Raw genomic sequence first — 27,844 nt, 5'->3', positions numbered from 1 at the left:
ACAAATGGAAAAATGTCGCCAAATATTTCAGTAAGTTCAGAGGAAAAGCAGCAGAGCAGGGGGTAGGATACCTGAGCTGGGTGTTGGAAAATAAGTTTGGGAGACTAAAGAAATGGTTAAAGAACGTTCTAGGGAAAAAGAATGAGTGAAGTGTGGACAAAGGAAAGGAGTGTTTCCAAGGAATGGGATATATCTCAGTTTGCCTGGGACATAAGGGAGGGGCAATGACAGGAAATAAAGACTGTGAATTGTAGGTTGTGGCCAGATTAAAAAAAGATTCCCAACACCACAGTTGGGACTAGGGCTTTATTCAGTAAAAAAACTAGGGACTAATAGCAACAGAGATTTCAACTACGAGACAGATTTCAGAGATATTACTAGACTAGACAGTATTAGGCAACAAATTAGAAGCGAAGCAGATGAAAAAAATCAATTTCAAAAGCATAACCAAGACACTTGACTGATACAAATTTTATTTTTCATGCTAAAATTTTTACAAATTTGATTTTGTCATACACAATTACAAGAGGAACAGTTACAAGTGAATTAAAAAATAGTATTTGGGGGCACTTCTATTCATTTTACTGTCGTAAGTATGTTTTGTTACAGGTACAGCAACAATAGTTATTAACTACAGAACTGTTCAACTTGGAAATTTAGTAAGTATATTACAATGGAGGCTAATACCTAATATAAACAAATAGTAAGTGCCCAAACATAGTCTCACACTCTATTATTATTTATTGCACAATTAAAATCACTGGTTAGAACCTACCCACCAATGCCAACAATTTCTGACCAAGCATGTCAAGTCAGAAAGCATTTTAAAATCATTTCCCCAAATCTTACTTACTTTAGTTCTATGAGGAAATACAAGACAAAACACACAAGACAAAGCTTCCTGATATTATATGCCTAAAATAAATCATTATACAATGAAATTATGCATCTTTTGCAATGTGGCATTTTTCCCGTCTCACACAGTAACAAAAGATGAATACAGCTTACAGCATTTAAGAGTCAACTGACTACAGCTGACATAGTATCTCCCAGATTTCTAGTTTCTAAAATTCTGGGGGGAGTGGGACAATTTGAACTGTAACAGTCTACAAGGTAGTAACATTACCTCTTGGCCATTGGCCCAATACTAACCCCTTTTGTTTTTTAGTATACAAAATATGCTGAAAACATTTCTCTTAAACACATTTCAATTAATGTAATTAAATAGAAGGCAATAACTTCCTTCTAGAAGAATTAGATTTAGCTATGAAAAACTTGCCATATATTTGTTTAATTTATGGAATACTTTTTGGGTCAATATAGACCACAGTGTATTTTTAAACTTAAAAGCCTATGCTAAACATGAGTAAAAGGAACTAAAAACAGAATCACACTGGTAGTTTTTTAAAAATGAAAATTACCATTTTTATCCCTATAGTATATAAATATATCACTTGCTTTCATCCTTATTAAAGGTCAACTTAAAAAAAAAATCCACTGTGAAATTTAAATTCTAAGCACAAAAATATACAAATATTAGTTCTAATCAGAAATTTCAGCTGACAAGTGAACATTTTTACTTTCAAATATGTAGATCTGGGATACAGTAGTGAATTTTTTGATTGAACACATCACAAATATATCTAGTTTTCATGTAAAAATAATTTTTTAAAGAAATAATGTTTAACAGTCTTTTTATCCCACCTCAAACATATTTTTTCCTTAAAATAGTTTAACATCTCATTTAAAACCTGATATTACAAAAAAAGAGAAAGAAATGAAATTAATTCTTAGATGTATTTGAGCCAAGTAGTTACTGTTTTCAGATGTTATGAACTAAAAAATCACAGAATGGTGAGTAACCTTTGGCTTACAATCTCACTAGTACCAACTGGGAAGCCCAATCAAGGAAGACATATGTACTTGTTAATTTAAAATTTTATATCTTTTATAAAGAAACCCTAACAGATAAGCATTAATAATTAAAGATAAACACTTTATACTAAAGATTTATAAAATAATAAAGTATCTTAATAGTATTCTTAAAAATACTATCAAAAGCCTCAGTCCTACATATTATGTGCAACATCCAATACATTTTTATGAATAAAACATTTTCAAAGGCTGGAAAGAAAATATGCTTACTGTAAGAACAATGATGCTTGAGTAAAACCGACCTGTGTGAATCTCTAATCTGCCACTTTAAAGCTTATGTATATTTCTTAACCTCTCTAAAACCCATATTTCCTCGGAGATAAAATGGGGGAGGGGTAATGACAGTCACTACCTTACAGGACTCTGCCGAGGGATAATGAGAAAAGTTAGTACAGTCCAGTATGTGACACAGAAAGTAATCAGTAAACATTAGCTATACTGAGAAGTGACTTACTTTGGGGTCAAATATCTAACAAATCATTTTCTTAAATAAGACATAGCAATATACAAAGAATTATTTTAAAATTAAAAAAGAAAGTCAAATGGCATGAGGGAAAGTTGGGGACACGTACTCCAATTAAACATCCAGAATTATATTGCAATAATGATAAGGCTAAGAACCACAAAGATTCATCAGGCTGACGTTTGAAGTTTTTAAGTCACTCTCATTTTGTTTTGGCAATCACTTCCTATCTATTTGAACACCACACTGTGTTATTCCTAAACTACGAGTCAGAAGATCCAAAGTGAATTTTATTTTCTTTGAGAAAATAATTCTTTAAGTAATAATAATTCATGAATTCTTTGAGAAAATAATTATGTCATTTGCCTAAACAAACAAAAAAGCATAGAAAAAATGCACACAAATAAAACCATGGTCCTTTACATGTTACATGTACAGTAAAGATAGCTATTTAGAAATTGCAAGCAGTTTATCTGGTGTCTAATATTTTCAAACTATTATTTCAAATCTCAAATCCATTAATCTCTTCTTTATAATTAGTCTATCTATTATCTTTATTGGAATAATCACAGATTTAACAGAAAATTAAGCTACTTAAAAATATTAAGTTATAGATTATGCTCCAAAATATCTTACAAGTGTTCATTTCCCTTGAAAATATTTCAGGTACTAATTTCAAGATATCCAAAATCTTAGTTCATTAGTATTAACTGTACTGTCATTGTGTTAGCCATGTGAACACTTTCTCTGATTTTTACTTGTACTAACCTGAGTCAACAGGGCTTTCCAGTGGGTGATTTCATTGACCAAGCACAGAAATGGCAGACAGAAAAATTCGGTCTGGCATCAGTTAAAGTATTTATTAAATATTCAGCAAGACCCTCAACTTCTCCATGCCTCTTTTTCCTTTTCTAAAAGATGGCGCTCCTACCACCCTCCTTTTCTGACTCACAGGATTCTGACAAATGATATGACAAAACAAGAGTTCTGCAAAGGGCATGGTGCTCTATAAATGTAATATCAAAACATGTAGGCTTGGTTAGAAGGACCAGTCTATTATAGGTGCAAGGAAGTTATACTTGGAAATATCAGAGAGAAAAAAATTAACATCTTTACCATGTTTGTTGAATAAGATCTAAAAATAGTTTTTTAAAAATCCTATTACCACGTAAGAAACTGCATTGGACAATGACCTAAGAAAGGTTAAAGCCTCATCTGTTCTTTCCAGATTTTTATTTTAATGGCTATAAGTCTGCATCATCGGAATGTGCTTTTGTAATTGTATTAATTTACAGCCTACTTGGCTCTAGGGTTCTCTGGCAGTTACTTAACCCTCTGTGAAAATAGTCACAAGTGATCTTGATTTCTCTACTACTTTCTTTTTTTAACTTATTTTAAATTTCAGTTTCTTTCTGACTTGAATGCCAAAGAAAGCAGGAATAATAAGGAATTTTTAATTTAAAGAATGAATAAATATTCAGAACTAAGTCAGTAAAAGCAAATGTTCTCTAACTTTCCTGACTCTTCGGCAGATGCTCTGTGTCCACTTTACAAGGATATTAGAGCTACGCATCAGAAGAAAAGTCCACTTAGTTTACACTGTACAGTTTTCCAAGGTTAAAAGATACAAAGTAGGAAAATAAATTAGGATTGATTTTTGAAGAAGGCATATCTGAAAGGATGATTTTGAAGAAATGGGACGAAACAAAATACGGTATTTTTTTTAAACATTTTTTGCTTTTACACAGTCACTTAAATGCTATTATCTCTAAAAGCTGTTAGTCATTCAGTCATGTCCAACTTTTTATAACCCCATGGACTACAGCCCGCCAGGCTCCTCTGTGCATGGAATTTTCCAGGCAAAAATACTGGGGTGTGTTGCCATTCCGTTCTTCAGGGGATCTTCCCGACCCAGGGATCGAATCTGGTCTCCTGCACTGCAGGCAGATTCTTTACTGTCTGAGCTACCAGGGATGTCTAACTCATTAACTAAATGAGAAACTAGATAGGTTACTGGTCAGGGATGTAGGAACAGATCCGGATGCACTAATGGAGGTGATTGTTGAAGACAAAGAAGTAAAAATTTTGAGGCAGAAGAGGGTCTGGATACTACTCATTAAAACATCAGAAGATAGTAGAGTGAGAAAAATGAAATGAGAACAATGTGAAAAATACAGTTAGAACCCACACAGTAGTGAAGTGTGCAATTTCAAAGAGACAAAGGGTGATCAAAAAACATGGCAGAAAAAATATTAAAGATTGGGTTGAACCACAAAATCCATAATTAATTTAAAGGGGTGATTTTAGTTTAATAGTAAGGATAGATGAGTTAGCAGTGGATTAACAGGAGACTAAGTAGTTAAAAACGAAAAAAGAAGTTAGTACATTTCATCATTAAAATGGTTCATTGAGGAAAACTTAGAAAAAAAGGATATGAAAGCTAAGGGGAAACCTGAGTAGGTTTAAAGGCAGAAAGAAGGGCTTCATTAGCTCTAATTACTTATAATTAAATAAAGCTCACGTTTTATAGTTGAGAGAATCAGACTTATAAATAAGAATGTTTCAGACCTATGTTAGGCACTTTTCAGGTAGAGAGAGGGGTAACCTGATTTATCACTAAGGAACTGAAGGAAATTAATCTCAAGCCAATGACTGTTTTTGGTATCAATAGTCAGCCCCTATGCTCAGTATCATGTATTTCAAAGGTACTTTGAACTTGGGAAGTGAAAAGGCCAAAAGCCCAAATGCAAAATGGTATTAAAAATATAAAATAGTAAAGTAAGTCAGTAATTTACACTTCAGAACAACTTTAAACAAAATCCAAACCAAAAGTAGAAAACTTAAAAAATGTAACTCCTAGAGGCCTGATATCCACGACGTGCAAAGTAATTAAATTTAAAAAAAGTATAGGTTTTATTTTGCTATAGCCACCATAATTTATAACAGGATTTCCTGGATAATTTTACCAAAGTAATAATTTCACCTCATTAAAACATTCATAAAATTGATGATCTGAGTACCTAACAGTTGTGAAAAGTATCTTCATAATTCTTTAGTATGAAAAGCAACATTAAAAAAAAGTGGATCACCAAAATATTTTATTTCAAATCTATGTTATACCTGATCAAATATGTATTTGGAAACATATTCACATTCTAGAGGTTTCTCAATTTCATTTTCCTGTTTTTTTAATTTTTATGAGCAACTTACTAGATTTTAAATCTGTACCACTTTAACATTTATTACAACTATTTAGAATCCATGCATAATTTATTTACAATACTGTACATTAAATGGTTATATTTGAATATTACACAAAAGTTTCACACAACTATAACATGGAAAGACATGTGAAACATATTATATAGGGGTTTTTAAAATTTTTCAGGTACAGAATTCTGCAAACATTATTTTGGTTTATAAGTGTTATGCAAACACTAGCTTGAAATAACACTGACAAAACCATGCAAATGAGTGGGATTTCAAAATGAAAAAGTAAAAATATTTAGCTAAAAGCTAAAATAGCATATAGGTTAAATACTACCAAGTAGCAATGGGAGTTTATAAAACAGGAAAAAAGAAAAGGTATTCTTTAAATGTCTTCATCAGTAATAGGCCCTCTGTAATTTTCTATAAAAACATTCAGAAATAAAGTTTCTCAAATTATGTTCATCACCAAAATTATGTTTTCAGTAGTGATTAGAGCTGTGAATTTTAAATAAGTATCTGTTATCCTGAAGGAGAAGTCTTAGTTTTCCCCTTTGGGAAAGGAGTGAAGAACATCAATCAGTAAATTTAGGTTCAAATAAAAGATCCTGGTATAAACATCACAAACACAGAGTGGAGAATTGTAATAAACTACAAGTCCACATATTCTTAGATGTACACTTAAAACAGAAGTGTAAACTTTAGGTTGTTCAATTTAAGATCTCCTATCACAAAGTACCTCATCCTTCAAAGTTTGGAAAATATCAATAGGTATTTTTTTTCTCCAGGTGCATCTCTGAGTTTTCACTGTTGTGGCTGAAGTACATTTAGATATTCAGATTGCCCCAAATGATACGTGGTGTTTCTTCCACAATCAACATACTGGTACCTTTCCTGGGATATCTGTTCGGAATGTCCAAAGTAAGTTGTCGTTACAGTAACTCTGAAAATAAAATAAATGGAGAGAAGCACTGAATAGTTATATATAAAAAAAACTTTCTAAAGTGGGAACACTTTATATATCAAAATTCTTTTCAGGGAGAGGTTATTTGATTAATGATAACTTAATGTTGTAGACATGGGTCTCTTAGGGAGTATTTCGCCAGTAGACAACAGGAATGCTGGCTGAGCAAGCCCTATCCAAATAATTATATGCAAAAAAAATGTCATTTTTTTCAAAACACCTATCTTTGGCTAAAAATATATTTAGTTCATTGCACTCTTAAAAATAATCACACAGTTCTCTCATCAGAGAAAAAGGGTTAATTAGGTGTTAGCTAATGGCCTAAAGACCCAACCTATAACCTACAATGTTTTCATGGCTTAGGGAAACACCCAGCTTGCAAACCAATAACATTATTTCTCTTCACTACTGTTACTGCCTTTACCACAGGGAGCAAGGAATTGGCTGTTGAGCTCATCCTTCTCTCTGTATCAATTTCTACTGTTTTCCTGAGTTCTTGGAAGGTCCAGATTCACTATTTAGCAGACATGTGGTCCTTCCTGCTTCTCTGAGCTCCCATTTCCTCATGTGTAAAGTGGGAAACTATTTTCTTCACCTCACTGCACTTATGTAAGGCTTAAAAACACAAATGAGACAGCATTTATAAAGATGTGTATACTCTAAGCTAATGTTACACATCTAAAGTTGAAACAAAGAAATTACTTCAAAAAAAAATCATACTTACTGCATCATGAGCACTATGTTATGTACCTTGATGGTTAACAGTGTACAGAAATCACTGTTAAAGAAAAAAGCAATGTAAATACACACAAACTATGACATTAGAAATTTATTAACAAAATAGTTTAATTACAATTCCTCTTCCTATGTTAAAGCCAATAGAAATACTATTAAGAAGATATAATAAATAGCCATTAAATGGTGGAGCATTTTCTATATCTCAAATGATTAATATTTTCATGGCTTCTTCTTCTATGCTTTCATACTACAGCAGCTGTAGAGTTGTCTACTAACTACTTCTATTTTTTTTTCACCTTTTGAAATTTTAGTAACCAGATTATTACCTACTCAGAAATTCTGTATCAGGCTGATATCAAAAGAGGATTAAAAAATTATTACAGTTTTTTACTTAACAAGAGTTAATAATCATTTAGACCTAATTTACAAGTTTCACAACTTCAAACCCGAATAGAATATTAAATGTCATTAGCATTTGTAGTCCTCCTATACAAAAACAAAAAAATAACAAAATATGAGAATATGATTTTTATAACATAGTAAATAAAAAGTGACATGGTATGCATAATCCTAATTTTGAAAAAAAAAACTATGTGTACAGGTATATGTACATTAATGTTACACATTTTGAAAAGAGAGAACAGAGATGATCAAAGGCCAGAAGGAATATTCTAAAAATGTAGTCTTGTCTCTGCTAAAATGATGGAAAATTAAACATATATATTTATTAAATATATATATTCACACATGTATATACGACTCTTTGTGACCCCATGACCCCATGGACTGTATATGGAATTCTCAAGGCCAGAAACTGGAGTGGGTAGCCTTTCCCTTCTCCAGGGGATCTTCCCAACCCAAGGATTGAACCCAGGTCTCCCACATTGCAGGCGGATTCTTTACCAGCTGAGTCACAAGGAAAGCCCAAGAATACTGGCGTGGGTAGCCTATCCCTTCTTCAGTGAATCTTCTCGACCCAGGAATCGAATTGGGGCCTCCTGCATTGCAGGCGGATTCTTTACCAACTGAGCTATCAGGAAAACCCTATATATTCACACATACACACACTTATTCTTTATAATTTAATGAGATAAAATAATTAAAAATCAGAACTTACAACATATAACTCATTTCCTCTGCTATGACAGTAGGTACTGTATAATCAATCTGAAAGGCAAAAAATGAAAATAAACCAACAGAGAATAGTATCAAAATATCAAATATTTCAGACACATTTCATAACTTAAAAGAGTTTGGAAATCTCTCTTTTTATGGGTTTGATTCTATGACTTTCTTTTACATACGTATGGGATACATTTCAAAGTCTAATCTTTTAGGAAAACCCCCATCTCCTGAAAGTTAATATTATATACAAAGTTGAGATGTATTTAACTCCTCCAAAGTATTTTCTGAACGAAGCTTACTTGTTTCATATCCAGTGGACCGATACTGGTTATGTTGTTTAAGCGTGCCTTTCCAATAACTGTTTTTGAAAACTGAACTTGTGCAGTGATGTTTTCAACTTCAACAGAATAATAGTTATTGTTCGTTATATTTAGTGTATTCTGAAAAAGAAAGGAGGTAGAAAATGTGCAAGTTATCTTAGAATAGGCATAATAAAGAAGTATTCAAAATAAATAGAGAAAATGACTCCAGCTGTGGCTATGCTTCATTTACCAGGAGGAAGTAAACTGTCCCCCAAAACATCAAAGAACATTGAACCAATTATTTGGGTTTTGCGTGAGTGCTATGTATATAAAACACATACAATGAACATATACTTTTAAAGAGTAGGCTCAGGAAATGTATAGTACCAGAACATAGAAAAATCAATGTTATAAAATGTATTTGTGGCCTTAGCAAAAATTCAATAAAAGTTGTTGTTCAGTTGCTAAGTTCGGTCCAACTAATTGCAACCCCATAGACTGCAGTATGCCAGGCTTCCCTGTCCTTCACTATCTTCCAGAGTTTGCTCAAACTCATGTCTATTGAGTCAGTGATGCCATTTACCATCTTATCCTCTGTGGCCCTTTTTCCTCTTGCCATCAACCTTTTCCAGAATCAGGGTTTTTTCCAATGAGTCAGCTCTTGGCATCAGGTGACCAAAGTACTGGAGCTTCAGCATTAATCCTTCCAATGAATATTCTCAGTTGATTCCCTTTAGGATTGACTGGTTTGATCTCTTTGCTGTTCAAGGGACTCTCAAGAGTCTTCTATAGCACCACAGTTTGAAAGCATTAATTCTTTGGTGCTCAGCCTTCTTTATGGTCCAACTCTCACATCCATACATGACTACTGGAAAAACCATAGTTTTTTTTTTTTGTAATTATTATTATTTTTTTAAATTTTATTTTATTTTTTAACTTTACAATATTGTATTGGTTTCGGACTTTTGTTGGCAAAATGATGTGCCTGCTTTTTAATATGCTATATAGGTCTGTCATAGCTTTTCTTCCAAGGGAACAAGTGTCTTTTAATTTCATGGCTGCAGTCACTGTCTGCAGTGATTTTGGAGCCCAGGAAAATAAAATCTGCTATCTTTTCCATTTATTCCCCCATCTATTTGCCAGGAAGTGATGGGACCAGATGCCATGATCTTTAGTTTTTTGAATGTTGAGTTTTAAGTGAGCTTTTTCACTCTCCTCTTTCACCTTCATCAAGAAGTTCTTTTAAGTCCTCTGCTTTCCGCCAAAAGTCTGATAACATCTGAGGTTTTTGATATTTCTCCTGGCAACCTTGATTCCAGCTTGGGATTTATCCAGCTCAGCATTTCATATGCTGTACTCTGCATGTAAGTTAAATAAGCAGGGTGACAATATACAGCCTTGATGTACTCCTTTCCCCATTTTGAACCAGTCCATTGTTCCATGTCCAGTTCTAACTGTTGCTTCTTCACCTTCATACAGGTTTCTCATCAGGCAGGTAAAGTGGTCTGGTATTCCCGTTTCTTTAAGAATTTACCACAGTCTGTTGTGATCTACACAAAGGCTTTAGAGTGGTCAATGACGCAAAAGTAGACGTTTTTCTGGAATACCCTTGCATTTTCTATGATCCAATGGATGTCTGCAATTTGACCTCTTGTTCCTCTGCCTTTTCTAAATCCAGATTGTACATTTGGATAACCACAACATATTGGTCATCCAGTTTATTAAGACCTTTTTGTATAGTTCTGCTATGTATTCCTGCTACCTCTTAATCTCTTCTGCTTTTGTTAGGTCCCTGCCATTTCTGTTGTTTATTGTGCCCATATTTGTATGAAATGTTCCCTTGGTATCTTCAATTTTCTTGAAGAAATCTCTAGTCTTTCCCATTCCATGTTTTCTTCTATTTCTTTGCATTGTTCACTTAAGGTTTTCTTATCTCTCTGTGCTATTCTCTGGAACTCAGTATTCAGTTGGGTATATCCTTCCCTTTCTTCTTTTTTTTTTTTAATTTTATTTTATTTTTAAACTTTACATGCTTCTCTTCTTGTCTCACCTATTTGTAAGACCCCCTCAGACAACCATTTTGCCTTCTTTCATCTTTTTGGAGAATGGTTTTGGTCACTGCCTCCTATACAGTGTTATGAACCTCTATTCATAGTTCTTCAGGTACTCTATCAGATCTAACCCCTTGAATCTATTTGTAACTTCCACTGTATAAATGTAAGGAATTTTATTTAGTTCATATCTGAATGGCCTAGTGGTTTTCCCTCCTTTCTTGAGTCTGAATTTTACAATAAGGAGCTCATGATCCCAGCCACAGTCACTTCCAGGTCTTGTTTTTGCGGACTGTATAGAGCTTCTCCATCTTTGGCTGCAAAGAATATAATCAATCTGATTTTCGTACTGGCCATCTGGTGATGTCCACATGTAAAGTCATCTCTTGCATTGTTGGAAGAGGTATTTGCTATGACCAGTGCATTCTCTTGGCAAAACTTGGTTAGCTTTTGCCCTGCTTCATTTTGTATTCCAAGGCCAAACTTGCCTATTACTCCAGGTATCTCTTAACTTTCTACTTTTGCATTCCAATCCCCTATGATGAAAAGGACATCTGGTTTTGGTGTTTGTTCTAAGTCTTGTAGGTCTTTGTAGAACCGTTCAACTTCAGCTTCTTCAGCATTAGTGTTTTGGGACACAGACTTGAATTACTGTGATGTTGAATGGTTTGCCTTGGAAATGAACAGAGACCATTCTGTGGTTTTTGAGACTGCACCCAAGTACGGCATTTTGGACTCTTTTGTTAACTATGATGGCTACTCCATTTCTTCTAAGGGATTCTTGCCCACAGTAGTAGATATAATGGTCATCTGAATTAAATTTGCCCATTTCCATTTTTGTTCACTGATTCCTAAAATATCGATGTTCACTCTTGCCATCTACTGCCTGACCACTTCCAATTTACCTTCATTTATGGACCTAACATTCCAGGTTCCTATGCAATATTGATCTTTACAGCATTGGACTTTACTTTCACCAGCAGACACATCACCAACTGGATGTTATTTCTGCTTTGGCTCTGCCTCCTCATTCTCTCTGGAACTGTTTCTATACTCTTCCCCAGTAGCATGTTGGACACATCAATCAGGGGAGCTCATCTTCTGGTGTCATATCCTTTTGTCTTTTCATACTCTTCATGGGTTTCTCAAGGCAAGAACATTGAAGTGGTTTGCCATTCCCTTCTCCAGTGGACTACGTTTTATCAGAGCTTTCCACCATGACCCATTCACCTTGGGTGGCCCTGCACAGCATGGCTCATAGCTTCATTGATTTACACAAGAATATGATCCATGTGATCATTTTGGTTAGTTTTCTATGATTCTGGTTTTCATTCTGGAGGCCATGGGACTGTTGTTCTTGCTTCTTCTGTCTGTTCTGATGGATGAGAATAAGAGCCTTGTGCAAGCATCCTGATGGGAAGGACTGGCTGTGGGGAAAGCTAGGTCTTGCTCAGGTGGGCAGGGCCTTGCTCACTAAATATTTAATCTAATTTTCTGCTGATGGGTGGGGCTGTGCTCCCTTCCTGTTAGTTGTTTGGCCTGAGCACCCAGTCCTGGAGTCTGCAGGCTCTATGGTAGGGCTGGTGGCTCAGATGGTAAAGAATCTGCCTGCAGTGCCGGAGACCCAAGTTTAATCCCAGAGTGGGGAAGAACCCCTGGAAAAGGGAATGGCAACCCACTCCAGTATTCTTGCCTGGGAAATCCCATGGACAGAGAAGCCTGGCAGTCTACAGTCTGTGGGGCCACAAAGAGTCAGACACAACTAAATGACTCCACATGCAGGCTCTATGGTGGGGCTAATGGCTACCTCCTCCAAGAGGACTTATGCCAACATGCTGTGCCTCTCAGGGCTACTGCTGCAGTGCCCATGTCCCCAAGGAAAATTACTTTTTTATTTTTCAATAAAAGTAACTCTAAAGTTCCATCCAAATTTTTCTAAATGTTAATATGTAAATGTCTTCACAGGCTAAGTTATTTCTGATTCTACTGAATACAAAGACAACCTTTTAAAATGTTAAGCAACACTTTAAACTATTTTTTTTTTAATTGGTATTTTATCTCATACATGAGTAGAGGTTTCCAACAGGTCACTTTTAAGAGGAATTGGAACAGTTTCAAGACTTGATGAAAAGAAATACAGCTGCATCATTTCCACACTTAATTAACAGCTGGGCTGAACTTCTGCAATTCTAACTTAAAGAACTGTTTCAAATTACTTTAGAAAACAGTCAATGAAAAGAAAAACTGTTAAATCAGGAAATAACAAAACATCTAAAATAGTGCTAACAAAATAAATCACAAATAAAATCACAAAACATTAACTAATAAATCTTGAAGAAGTATTTGTAAGGCAGATAGTAATGGTTGTCACCTATACTACGAGGCCTTACAAAGTGGAAAAAAAGACATAAAGCCTCCTGTTAAAAAAAAAATAAGAGCAAAGGATATGAGTAAAGAAATCAGAGAGTACAAATATAAATGGCCAACACTATTTGTCAAATTAATTTATGGTCAGAGAAAAGCTGATTTAAATAAAGATGGAATATTGCTTTATATCCATTAAACTAGTAAAAGTTATAGAAAATGACAGATTCTATTTCTGGCAGGGATATGGGCCAAAGGGTGTATTTTTGCATTCCTGGAAAATACATGAAGGATTACAGCAATATTCATTGAAATTTAAATTATGCATTATCCTCTGACCTAGCAATTCTACTTCTGAGCAATTATTCCACAGAAATATAAACATTAGGATGTTAATGACAGTGTTATTTGTAGTGGCAAAAAACAAAACAAAACACAAATCTTGAAAATAAAGTGAATGTCCAACATAAAGTAGAATGCTTGAAAAATAATATTATGTCATTACATGGAATAATATGCAGCCATTAAAAAGAATGAATGAACTCTAAGCAGAAAATCAGGAGTGATTCCTGCAAAGTATTAACAACTGAGAAAACCAAGATGCATAAAAGTATGTACAAAATATTATTTTTAGAACTAAATAATGATTTAAGAAAAACTGAACATATGAGTTTATAAGTTAATATGAATATGGAGAAAGATATGGAATGAGGCAACATGGGATAAGTGACAAGACAGAAAATGGTCTTAGTATAAAAATGATGACAAAAAAAAGAATGTGCTAGCAACCAGTAATTTTATGATCACATTTATGCATTCATTTTGTTAAATGTAGAGAAATGTTTTAAAATTCTATACAATAGTAGAAATAACCTTTCTCTAAATATACAACATTTTCACCTACTTGGGTCTTAATACCAATATCATTTTATTTCTAGTTGCTGCTGCTGCTAAGTCACTTCAGTCATGTCTGACTCTGTGCCACCCCATAGACGTCAGCCCACCAAGCTCCTCTGTCCCTGGGATTTTCCAGGCAAGAATACTGGAGTGGGCTGCCATGTCCTTCTCCATTTATTTCTAGATACTACAGTAAAAAATTGCAAATTTAAGGTCAATGGACCCTCTGATATAGACCAAGGAATGGGATCCAGGAAAATTTTGGAGTTCTATTTAATATTGGTACACATTTTTTCTGATGAGGTGTCCATACTTTTCATTAGAATATTAAAATATTTTTTTAAATTCATAGGCAGCCCACACCATGGTAGTCAGCTCATTTTGTGTTGTCTTCCCATTTGCTCTGAGTTAATATTCCGCACAGAGAAGAAACTGCATCATGTGACATCAGTACCTTTTAGAACTGATCAGCATGGGTAGATGGTTTGAGGGGAAAAAAAAATGTGTAAGGTATTCTGTGGTGCCGTGAATGTTAGTCATTTTGGAGCTTGGGTAGAGGGAGGCAGGTTGAAACGTGTAGATTCCTCATAGAGAAGTTTTCTATTTCCCAGAAGTTAAAAGGTCTTCAGAGGACTGTACCTGTCATGGGGGTTTAGTAAAAAATGACCTCTCTCATTCTCCAGATCATGAAAATTATAGTGCAGCAGATGCTACATATTTCTAATTTTTAGCTGTTTCTAAAACAATAAAGGCCTATCTTTTAAAATAAAAAAAAAATGCAAACAGGCTGGAAACAAAAATACTTTTAAGAATTACAGAAAGATAAATCGGTAGCTAAAAAGATAACACAAAGATGATGCAAAACAGGCTGGAAACAAAAATACTTGTAAGAATTACATAAAGATAAATTAGTAGCTAAAAAGGTAACACAAAGATAAACATCAAGAGAGACAACAAAAAATAAGACAGGACAAAAAAGTTTAGTATGAAAAATAAAAAATTTTACTGCTGAAAACTGAGAATCCATTTAATTTATAAGGCAAGGGACTGCAGTCATAGGCTTTTGAATAATGATGATTTATTATCAAAGGCCTTAAACTTATGGTCTTTAACTGCAAATTTACTTTCAGGAATTTATCCTTAAAAAATAACCGGAAATGGACGCACAAAGTTTAAGCACAAAGATGTTTTTGGAATAAATATTTGTAATATCAAAACTAAGCAACTATTAAGAAGGTTGAGTAAAAATTGTAATATGGCCATGTAAAAGACTACATGCAACCACATAATATGGGAAAATGCAGTGAGATCAATTAAGTGAAAACGTGTATGTATATACACTCACGTACATGTGTGTACCCTTTATACATAATTCCATTTTAAAATGTATTATGTGTAAATATATGCATGGAAATGCTTATATACAGAGTTAGCACATGTATGTTTAGTCATCTCTTGGTATCCATGGGGGATTGGTTTCAGGACCAACTATCCCATCCACTCAAGGTTCCATCATACCAAAATCTACAGATGCTCAAGTCACTGATATAAAACGGTGTATATTTGCATATAACTTATGCACATCCTCCACATAACATCTCTAAATTACTTCTAATATCTAATATAGTGCAAATGCTACATACATAGTTGTGAATATAAAGTAAATGGTATGGAAATAGTTGACAGGGTATAGCTAATTCAAGTTTCTTTTTTAAAAAGAAGAAGAATAAATGAATCCATGTGAATTCTTTTCTTCCTGTAACTAAGGAGTAATTCTACCCAACACACATTTCCTTTTCAGTCCCTATGTCTCTCAACCCCCCTCCAGCACCACAGGCGCATCTACCTCAACCTCTAGCACACCAATCAACTCTTCAAGGAAAACGAATGAGGTCCAATATTACCCTTCCAAACAAATCGTTGCCACACAGATGTACCTTAAAGCCAGAAGCAATGTATCTTCCTTACTAATAATACAGTGATTTGCAAACCATGCTTACATAAATGTAGAACACATACAAGACCTTCTCTGAGGTTTTTGTTTGCTTGTTTCAGGTGTGGGAAGGCTGCAGAATCCTAAAAATTATTTTCCTGAGAAACAAAGATTTTCACACATACTAATTTACAAGAGAAGTCAATCACTTGTTCACTACCTTTGAAAACAAAGGAATGGTCTGTTAAAGATGGCAAAAATTGTGTTTCACAAAACACAAGGACATGAAAATGTTACATGTATAACATCTATTCAATCAACTATATTAACATCTTGCTAGGAGCAACTGAGGGTCTAATGTTGAAAAGTAAACAGATTGTAAAAACTTTTCTCCCAGTAATTATTTTATTTTACCCTCTCAAAGGCATCTTCAAATGATAAGGATTCTGAATACACAGAATTTGCCATTTTCAGCAGAATCAAAGATGATAGAACAAGTCAATACATCAGACAGAAAGAAAGAAAACTAAGTATTAAAGTGTTACCTTTCATGTTCTCTCAATAAGGACAAAGGTGTTGCTTAACATGATAGAGCAATGATGTCTTCATGTTGATGTATGGCAGAAACAAGCACAATAAAGCAAATACCTCGCAATAAAAATTTTTTAAAAATAAAGGAATGAAGTCAAATATTAATATAAACATGTTCTTACCGTGATATTTAAATATATTGTGCGTTTTTGAACATCATAACTAACGTATGCTGATTTGACGCCAATGTATTTCACGTCAATAGAACGAGGGAAAAGGAAAAACACAGCCAGTCCAGAAAGGAGCAGACAGACAAACACAGAAGCCATCACATACAGTTTGCTGGAAAAAAAAAAAAAAAGGAAAGTGAGATATTTAAACATAGATGCATCAAAAATTACATAATGAAACATTCAGAGAAGACATTTTCATTTTCAATTTTTTCCCTATTATACCAGCACGAAAAGACGTATGATTTTTTTCTTTTTAACCATCTTTTTACATTATAAAAGTATTGAATAGAGTAGGTTTGAATCTATTAAGCATTAAAATATTCTTCTTAAAAGACATATTTATCTTTTTGGAGACTCAAATTTCAGGCTTATTATAGATAGAACATTTACTGTGGTGATGCCCAAAGCAGGCTGCTCATTAGAATCAAACTGCGGAGCTTTATAAAAGTATATATTTCAAGACTCCCTGATGAATTTACTGAAGTAGAATTTTCACATGTGTGTGAAAATCTGTGGTTATTTTATCAACTGGATATATAGTTAGAATCAATTGTTTCAGTTTGTTTCAATTTGTAGGAACTGGTTTTTTTTTTTTTACTTTTGATACAATCTTTTAAGTGATATTAAAAAAAGAAGGACATGATCTAAAGTCTAAACAACAGAAATATATCCATGTACACACAGATATTTAATTTGCTTACCTGCTTCCTCTTCAAAGTTCGGTCCCAAACTCTGAAGGTAAACAATTTTGTTGGTCTATAGTTTATCATTCTATTGTCTCTCTCTCTGTGTGCATGCATGTATGTAGTTTCAAAAGAAATGTGCTTTGGATATCATGCTATAGTAAAATACAGTTCTTCCTCGTTCCATTTTATCATATAGATATAGTGTAACTTCTTCTACTAGTCCCTTTCTAGTGGCCACTTACATTATTTCTAGTTTTTGGTAAAATAAATACTAGCACAGTGAATAATGCGTGCAAATGCTGTATTTGACAGTAATCCTTAGAATAAACTTTTCAAAGTAGAATTCCTGAGCCAAAAGGTAAATGTGTATGTAATTTTGACAGGTAAGGCCAAATTTCCCCTTCAGTAGTAAGGCACAAGTGCGCTTGTTTTCACACAGTATTGCCAACAAAATAACACGGTCAAAATTTTGGACTTCTGCTCATCTGATACACAAGAAATGGTACCTCAGTATTGTTCTAATTTGCATTTCTCCTATGAGTGAGATTTAATATCTTTTCATATGTTTAAAAGATACTTGCTTTTCTTCCTTGTGAACTGGCTGTTCACAGATCTTACTTTTTGTATGGTTAGCCTTTTTCTTCTCAAACTGTGAAACTCTAGAGTAAGGATATTGGACCTCTAATAATATTTGCAAATACCACTTCTTAGTTTGCTATTTGTATCCTGACTTGATCTGCATCTTGTTTTTGCTTTTATCTTTTAAAAGTTAACCTACACTTTTATTAACTTTTTACATTTTATCCAAATTTATGAATCTATTCTTCTATTCAGTTCAGTTCAATTCAGTCACTCAGTCGTGTCCGACTCTTTGCGACCCCATGAATTGCAGCACATCAGGCCTCCCTGTCCATCACCATCTTCCGGAGTTCACCTCAAACTCACGTCCATCGAGTCGGTGATGCCATCCAGCCATCTCATCCTCTGTCATCCCCTTCTCCTCCTGCCCCCAATCCCTCCCAGCATCAGACTCTTTTCCAGTGAGTCAACTCTTCGCATGAGGTGGCCAAAGTACTGGAGTTTCAGCTTTAGCATCATTCCTTCCAAAGAACACTCGGGACCGATCTCTTTTAGAATGAACTGGTTGGATCTCCTCACAGTCCAAGGGACTCTCAAGAGTCTTCTCCAACACCACAGTTCAAAAGCATCAATTCTTCGGTGCTCAGCTTTCTTCACAGTCCAATTCTCACATCCATACATGACCACTGGAAAAACCATAGCCTTGACTAACGGACCTTTGTTGGCAAAGTAATGTCTCTGCTTTTGAATATGCTATCTAGGTTGGTCATAACTTTCCTTCCAAGGAGTAAGCGTCTTTTAATTTCATGGTTGCAATCACCATCTGCAAATATCACAGTAATCCAAGTCTATGCCCCAACCAGTAACACTGAAGAAGCTGAAGTTGAATGGTTCTATGAAGACCTATAAGACCTTTTAGAACTAACACCCAAATAAGATGTCCTTTTCATTATAGGGGACTGGAATGCAAAAGTAGGAAGTCAAGAAACACCTGGAGTAACAGGCAAATTTGGCCTTGGGATACGGAATGAAGCAGGGCAAAGGCTAACAGAGTTTTGCCAAGAGAACACACTGGTCATAGCAAACACCCTCTTCGAACAACACAAGAGAAGACTCTACACATGGTCACCAGATGGTCAACACTGAAATCAGATTGATTATATTCTTTGCAGCCAAAGATGGAGAAGCTCTATACAGTCAGCAAAAACAAGACTGGGAGCTGACTGTGGCTCAGATCATGAACTCCTTATTGCCAAATTCTTCTATTACTGGATTCTAAAACAGTTAGGAAAGCTGGTCCACTCTAGGTTATTAAGAAATTAACTCTAATTTCTTGGACATTCTTAACTATCTAGAAATTATATAATAAAGAGTCAGACTGTTTATAAATCCTAGTTGCGTTTTTCTTTCCATGAAGACTTGGCATGCTGTTTTACTGCTTATGTGTTTAAAGCATTGTGGTCAAGAAGGAACATGCCAATCTGATTTTCTATCCCTTATAATTTAATCAATCCTTTGCTTGGGCATTCAAAGGGGCTGTTGAGTTTTTTGTTATTACCTTTGAAGTCCAGTAATTTCACTAAGATTGGTTATTTCCAAAATTATGGTATGTCTTTTCAGTGTGTAGATTTATGTCTTGTTTATTTCAAGGAAGTGATCTTGAGTTAAACGTTTTCTCTTTCTTCAGTTTGCCTCCTTTGATTTTCTTCAAGAGCTCCAGTTACATTTATGCTCGATCTCCTTGGCTTGTGTTCTGTACCATTTTCTCTCAAGTACTTTTCATTAATTTTTGTTTGTGTGTGTGCACGAGTGAATGTTTTCACTTCATCCTTTGTATCTGCTCTGTCTTCTAAGTGCACTTTCCAAGGTATTTCTTTGTACTGTGTTCTTTCTGCTTGTCTTCATCTCAAAATTATTTTTCTCTAATTCTTTCCAGGGACCTGTAGACTCTCTTTTCATATCCTTCTATTGTTTAGTCACTGTATTTCTGAGCTCCTCAACTTTTGACTTTTCTGTTTTACTGTCATAGCTTCTATAGTTTCTTTAATCTCTTTCAGAACACGGAAGTATTAAGTTAAAGTTCTCATCTGCTTCTGATAATGCTTTATCATTTGCTAGTATTTTGATCAGTTCTTCTTTTATAAATTTTACTACCTGTATGCAGGTCAGGAAGCAACAGTTAGAACTGGACATGGAACAACAGATTGGTTCCAAATAGGAAAAGGAGTATGTCAAGGCTGTATATTGTCATCCTGCTTATTTAACTTACATCAGAGTACATCATGCGAAACACTGGGCTGGATGAAGCACAAGCTGGCATCAAGACTGCTGGGGGAAATATCAATAACCTCAGATATGCAGATGACACCAACTGTATGGCAGAAAGTGAAGAAGAACTAAAGAGCCTCTTGATGAAAGTGAAAGAGGAGAGTGAAAAAGTTGGCTTAAAGCTCAACATTCAGAAAACGAAGATCATGGCATCTGGTCCCATCACTTCATGGCAAATAGATGGGGAAACAGTGGAAACAGTGCCTGATTTTATTTTTTTGGGCTCCAAAATCACTGCAGACAGTGACTGCAGCCATAAAATTGAAAGATGCTTACTCCTTGGAAGGAAAGTTCTGATCAACCTAGACAGCATATTGAAAAGCAGAGACATTACTTTGTCAACAAAGGTCTGTCTAGTCAAGGCTATGGTTTTTCCAGTGGTCATGTATGGATGTGAGAGTTGGACTACAAAGAGGGCTGAGCACAAAAGAACTTATGCTTTTGAACTGTGATGTTGAGGACTCTTGAGAGTCCCTTGGACTGCAAGGAGATCCAACCAGTCCATCCTAAGGGAAATTGGTCCTGGGTGTTCATTGGAAGGACTAATGATGAAGCTGAAACTCTAGTATTGCAGCCACCTGATGCAAAGAGCTGACTGATTTGAAAAGACCCTGATGTTGGGAAAGATTGAAGGCAGGAGGAGAAGGGTACAACAGAGGATGAGATGGTTGGATGGCATCACCGACTTGATGGACATGGGTGTGTGTGGGTAGTCGCCGGGAGTTGGTCATGGACAGGGAGGCACGGCATGCTGTGGTTCATGGAGTCGCAAAGAGTCGGACACTACTGAGCGACTGAACTGAACTGAACTTTCATATGATGCTTGATGGTAATGTTTTGTTTTTTTTTACTGCTCGTATTTAGATACATTTTTGTACTTTTAAGAGAAGTTGCCATATTATGTGGTGAGGATGGGCCAGGATTGCTTTCATAGCTTCACTGTTCAAGGACTCCATGCTCTGTTACACAAAGTATTAGATGGTCTCTACGTATATCCACTTCTATAGTTTTGGGACTATCTGTATGGTTTCTGAACCTCTTCTTTTATCACTACTCTTGTTCTATACAACCTGGATTCTACTGTCAGTAATTTTTTTCTTTAGGTTGTATCTTCCTTTTTGTAGGAGTTTTTGTTGAGTTTCCTTAAGGTCTTTGAGGACTTAGGATGGCCCAGTTCCTTTAGATTTTCTCAAGGCCCTTCTGTGTATCTCTGTCGACTTTTGTGCATTCTCTCCAAGTTAAAGAGTTTTTAGATTTTCTATGTTAACAGAATATTCTCAGAGGAAATTCACTGGAAGTCTTCTGAGTGGGGGCCTCTTCTCTTGGGATAAAGTATTTACTTTGTCCAAGGGCTCTTAGGAACTCTCCTTCTGCGTTTCATCACAACTTCCGCAAAGCTGCCAAGCACTTTTGGGTCCTTATGTCATCATGGTATGAATAACCATATTTATTCTGAAGTTAGTGGGAATACCTTAACACCCATTTTTGATGAAAATGTTGTCTCTGTGTAACTGAGACCTAATTGCTCTTTCAGGTCTACCTGTTTTAACAGATTTAAGATTTCAATACTACACTGCTTTAAGAACTTATGCAATCAGGAATCATTTTTATTTTCTAATGACATAATGGATATGATGGCATAACTTAACCTGATACTATTTTTCCTTTTAATAGTTTTAACTAAAATACCTATTTATACATATTTGAAAAGCAAAAAAATTTTTTTTAATTGCCATTTTCTTATGATTACTTACGTTCTTCTTGGCCTTAATCTCTGATCACTGTATGGAATCAATGCCACCAGTTGGTTTTCTTGTCCTAAAAGAATTAGATTTAGAAATGTATTAACATGATTAATTAAAAGTATAATGACTCCTCATCAAAGTCTGGTTTGGAAAGAACACAATACCATCTGGCTCTCATCTCATTCCTTTATTAAATTCTCTCAAAATCTTCAAAAATCATCCAGTAGTAGCTGAGTTCCAAAGCAGACACTGTGTTTTTTTCATATCTGAATTTCTAGCTATTCAAAATACTATGAAGAATGAGAAAGAGTAATTCTTTCTTCCAGTGGGGGAAAAAAAAAATCACCAAGTCCAGGCTTTCAGATCTGAATTTACCAGGCTTTCCTTAACCCAGTTTTCCATTAAGATTTCAATTGGGTTATCTGAATGAGAGCAGAAGCAGCATACTGTTACCACTGTGTACTGAAACCCTATAACTAGGAAGGTTCTTAAAGTATTCCCCTTGAAAACCAAAACTGACATATATTAACTCTCAGGCTTCAAGACCCCAAACGTATATATAGCCTTCCAGGAAGGACTCTTTCAGGTCACACCCCTCTCTATATTAAGTTACTTCAAAATTCAATATTTCTTTCTTGGGTTGGTGGATCAGATGGTAAAGGATGTGCCTTTAGTGCAGGAGACCTGGGTTCGATCCCTGATTTGGGATTATCCCGTGGAGAAGGGAATGGCTACCCACTCCAATATTCTTTCCTGGAGAATTCCATGAACGGAGGAGTCTGGCAGGCTACACCAGTCTGGCAGGGGTCACCAAAGCATCAAACATGACTGAGAGGCTAACACTTTAACTTAATGAATAAATGGACCTCTAAATGCCAATTTTCCAATCTTATGAAAACTTGGTTCTTCATATTAACTATCAAAGCCCCATAGTCAAATTCTCTTTTAAAGCTTTCCATAATACTTTTGTTATACTTCCCTGCCCCCTCCACAAGTCTCCCCTCATCCATACTTCCCCTACCATATTCACATATAAATATATATCTGTGTATGTGTGTGTGTGTGCATATCTTATTTGGTGCTATTCATCTGTTTAAATGGCTACTGATTAAAAATAACCCTTTAGCTACTATGTCTGTATCTACACAGCTAAAAGTAGATAGAGAAGAACAGTCTCATTTTAGATCACTAATTTCAAGTGGCCTTTAATAATGCCAACACTTACACTATATTTCCCAAGTTCATACTCTCAACCTGACTCTCCCAAACTACAATTTCATAACTTCAGCTTTCTCTTCAAACCTCCAATATCTTCTCCCCTGTCCTTACGCTCAGTTCACGATGCAGCAAAGACACAAGGATTCCCACCAAGCTCCTACCACCACATCCACGCACCCACCCGCTTGTGCATCCATGCACTCTACCTCCCCTCCTCCTGCTAGGAGTAAACTGGCTATGCTCCTCTGGAGGAGCCTGTTGTGCTTGTGCACTGTAATATTCCTTGCCACCTGCATTATCAGTGTTCTATGGATCAGTCTCATCAGCAAACACATTATCCATTCCATCTTCAAAAAATTCTTCTCCTGACCTTATAGTCCCCTCTAGCTATCACTTTTCTCTCCTCTCCTGTACAGCAAAACTCAAAGAAAAGCTATTTTCCGACTATATAACTTTGCGCCTCCTATGCACTCCTGATCCCAGTCTACACACGTTATGCATTCCTTTGCTACCAAAATTGCTCTTTTAAAAGGTCTCTGGCCTCTAAATTACCAAATCCCAAGGTCAGTTCTAAGTCCTCACATTATCTGATCAGCAGTACCTAACATAGTTGATGGACTTCTCCTCCACCAAGGAGTACATTTTTCTCATTTACCTTCAAGGATACCATGGACAAAGGGATTTCCTGTTTCTGCTCTAGCTGCTACTTTTAGTGTCCTTTGCTAATTCTTTCTCATGTCACTGACCTCAAAATGTTGCAATGCTCCAAGGTTCAGTGCTAAAGTCTCTTCTGTTTTCTATTTACACTGACAACCTTGGTGCTCTCATTCAATTCAGCTTTAAGTATCATCTCTACACCAATATGACTTCATGCTAGGCCTTGCATTTGAATTCCCAGCCATTAGTATAACTAACTTCCTACTGAACATATCCACTCAGATGTCAAAAGTGCATCTCCAGTTTTATATATCTAAAACTGAACTCCTACTCTCTCCCCTGACACATATACTCAAACCTTTTCTCTATATTAATAAGTGGCTACTCCATTCCTCCAGCTGCTCAGACAAAAATATCTTCAAGATCATCCTTCACCTTACTATCCACAATACACATCCAGACAGCCAAAAACCTACTGGCTATACTTCAAAAATATATCTAGATTGCAAAAATGAGACTTCAGCCCTCCCCAGGCCCCCAGTCTGGTGCATTAATACCTTAAACTACAATAATCCTTTAATTCTCAAATAGCTACTACCTCTGCAAAGGTATTGTCATTCTGGCCTTCCCTCAGCATCTCTCCAGGGTCAAATATTGACTTCAATCAAGAAGTAAATGAGAACAGTACAAGGTTTCTTACATTATTTCTCCTTACTTCCACTGCTACTAAAGTAACCTACAAACAGCACATGGGGATTACTCCCTATCAACTTCCCCTATGACAAGGCACAAATTGATTTTTTTTCCTATATGGCTCATCTTCATGTATCATCCCTCTTCATGTAGTTCCTTTAAAAAAGAACTAATTAGCGCATGACCAGCTTATTATTATTCTTTAAACAACAAATTAAAAATATTCGGTCACCACATTACTTAACCTAACACCCACTACAGCAAAGCAACCATGACCTGATCTCTATTGATACCAAGTAGGACTAAAAGTTTACAGTCAAGACACGCTGCATATCTGCTATAATTTCAGGTGGGAAAGAAAAAAATATTGGAGGTAGAAGGGTGCTTTTCATTATTGCTTTAGGATCCCTAATTAAAATCTTTATGTTTGTGTCCTTTTGACAGAAGATAACTGATAGGAAGTTTTACCTTTAATTCTGTCTTTTAAAACATAAATGGTTGTGCTTAGACCCATGAGTTTCAAAGTAATTGTGAAAGTTCCTGTAATTATTCTTTAATGGAGAAACAGTGCAGTAACACATACCCCTAGGAATTCTTCCTGTTCCTTGACAAGTGGGGCAAGTGACACTGTCTCTTCCCGTAAATTCCACATATGGGAACTGAGAGACATCGCCACTTCTTCCGTCTTCATTATGGACTTCACCATTAACCAATCCGTTCCTTATATTTTCAGTTGATGTCATGCCATCATAACCATCTTCTTTATTTGAATGTAAAGGCAAATGAGAAAAAGACTTTCCCATGTCTAAGAAAAAGACAAAAATCTTACAGTAAACTTCAGTTAAAAGAAAGTATACTTAAAAACATTACAGGATATTTATACTCATCAAATTAATTAAAATAACCCTCAAGGGAGTATTCAAACTACTATTTGGGTTGGAATTATATTCAATCAAAATAATGTCTTAAATAAAACAGCCATTGACTAGAGTCCAAAAGTACTTTTCTAACAAAATATTATGAAATGATACCATATCAAACTTGTGATGAGAAAGGGCTTTCAAACAACATTAAAATTTGACAGAAGTCTACACTTAAGAGTATAGTTCTTAAGTGAGAACTCTTAAGAGTTCTCTGAAAAGAAACACATGTGCTTCACTTTTCTTAGAATAAAACAAAAACACGTTCTACCTTTAAAACAGCAGCAAAGCAAAAGTTGCTTTGGGCAGATTACAGCTAGGTCTCACCAGGTAATGTCAAAGTAGTATTTTTCAACCTTTTAAAATTCATGCCCTTATGTGATAGACAAAATCCACAATCTTTCTCACACTCACACTTCTAGCTTTAAACATTTGCAACAACAAAAAAATACAAAAAACAAACCTCCAGATTTTTTCTTTCATTCAACAGTTGGTGAAAGTTAAAATTAATAAATTAATATTCCAAAATATTGACTATAATTCACCAATACAAAGCAGCAAAATTTAGAACATTAATTTCAAGTTTTTAGGGTAACAGTATCAAAAATGCAGGTGGGAAATTAAATAAAATTTAAAGACAAATAAAAATAGGAAGCGCTAGTACCTATATCAAAAGAACATCCACAGGTAAGTAATGCAGTAAGACCAGTTGAAGTCACACAAGTTTTAGGATTAAAATAAAATTTTTTTTAAGCCATATATTTTAATCTGTTGATATTCTCGGCACAAATTAACAAAAGGATAAAGCACAATTGAAAAACAATCCACTTCTGTTTCGAAATGTGACCATATATTTTTTATCATTTCCTAAAACAGATTATTAAAGGCATTCATATAAAAAGATATGTCTTTAAAAATGCTCATTGCTTTTAATAAGAAAAACTGACCCTCAAAATAATTCAACTTATCTTATTCTATGAAGAAAATTCTACTTTTTAAAATTTGTATGCGATCCATGTATTGGGGTCACTCGAACACAGGGTAAACAGCAGGATAAAAAATTATATAACTAGTGGACAAACTTAAAATTTCAGAATGATGAATAAAATGCTTGTTTTCAATATTTAAAAAAATCTATGTACACACTGCCCATTAAGTTCAAAAACATAAATAACTTATGACCTCTAAAAACGCATATATTTCTCTGGATTTTGCTCAAAGACATTTACTGCAAGCCAAACCAATACTTGCCAGTCACAGGTGGTTCAGGGGAGAATTAACATCACTGACCCCACACACTCTGACCTTGGGCTTATGTGGAATACTAGATGACCGGGGATCAGGGCGCCAAACGCACCCTTTTAGGATCTCAGTTAACACAACAGAGGTATAGGGTGCCTCCCACTGTAATGACTTAAAGGGAAAAGACACAGAAGGCAAAAAAATAAAACAACAAGAGGCTCTCAGTCGGAGTCTGTTTTCTATCCTTATGTAACAGCTGCCTTAGAGTCGGCGTGGGACTGGTGTTTGTTTCATCAAGGTTAATGGACAAGTGCCAGGCTTTGTCAGGTACTGCCCATTCCTGCCCTCCCTACTGGATTTTCCTCAAAGAGCTGCTAAGTTTAACCACTTTTATTCTTGGAGACTTATAAAGAGGTGCTAGGCCCCTGTGCTCAATATATAAATATATATATATATATATATATATTTTTTTTTAATCAAAATCCCTTCATTTACTTAACAGCAACACGAATCTTAGGCTCATTATGGAAGGGGGGAGAAAAAGTACAGGACTCCATCCGATTTAAATAGGTCGTGAGCTTCTAAACGAAAAAAGTCGGCGCCTTTCGTAAGCCTGCCGACTCTGGAAAGGTTAAAGATGAAATACAGGCAGTCGGACAAGAATACTGAAAAAGAGCAGAACTAAGGGCTACCGGCCGCTCAAGGCGTGGGGGCCTGGTATCTTCCCCGTGCGCCGGGCTTGCACCGAAGCCCGGAGTCCCCTGGCAGAAGGCTGGGCCGGGGGAAGAGGAGCTGACACACCTCCATCGCCCGGCCCGGAGCGTCTCTCTGCCCCGCAGCCTCCCCTCCGCCACCTCCTCCTCCGGCTCGGCTCTTTCCGGGGCGCCCGCTCGGCCCCCGCTGGTGAAGGGGACCTGGGGGCTGCGCGTCCCGGGTCGCTCACCGGCACGCGGGGTGCTGTGCAGTCCCGAGCAACTCCGGCTCGGACAGGCCCGAGGGCAGGGTCACGGAGTCCGCAGTCCCGGGTGCTGGG

At 35.7% G+C, this 27,844-nt stretch overlaps 1 protein-coding gene across 2 annotated transcripts; it reads right to left on the bottom strand.

Moving 5' to 3' along the window:
* Nucleotides 1–456: 456 nt before the first annotated feature.
* TMEM106B (transmembrane protein 106B) lies at nucleotides 457–27,844 on the bottom strand. 2 transcript variants are annotated; one of them, XM_061413579.1, is made up of 8 exons: nucleotides 27,755–27,844; nucleotides 25,233–25,454; nucleotides 22,091–22,154; nucleotides 16,693–16,852; nucleotides 8,732–8,872; nucleotides 8,425–8,474; nucleotides 7,294–7,347; nucleotides 457–6,548 (listed from the first exon to the last, which is right to left on the bottom strand). In XM_061413579.1, exons 2-8 carry the CDS (start codon nucleotides 25,450–25,452, stop codon nucleotides 6,410–6,412), a joined length of 828 nt encoding a protein of 275 aa, XP_061269563.1. In that variant the 5' UTR covers nucleotides 25,453–25,454; nucleotides 27,755–27,844; the 3' UTR covers nucleotides 457–6,409. The 2 variants fall into 2 exon arrangements, with proteins under 2 accessions (XP_061269563.1, XP_061269564.1); XM_061413580.1 differs by lacking the exon at nucleotides 27,755–27,844 and adding an exon at nucleotides 27,613–27,685.

Source organism: Bos javanicus, chromosome 4, assembly GCF_032452875.1.
Source record: "Bos javanicus breed banteng chromosome 4, ARS-OSU_banteng_1.0, whole genome shotgun sequence".
Classification (NCBI taxonomy): Eukaryota; Metazoa; Chordata; class Mammalia; order Artiodactyla; family Bovidae; genus Bos; species Bos javanicus.
This window is presented reverse-complemented; position numbering and strand designations above follow the sequence as displayed.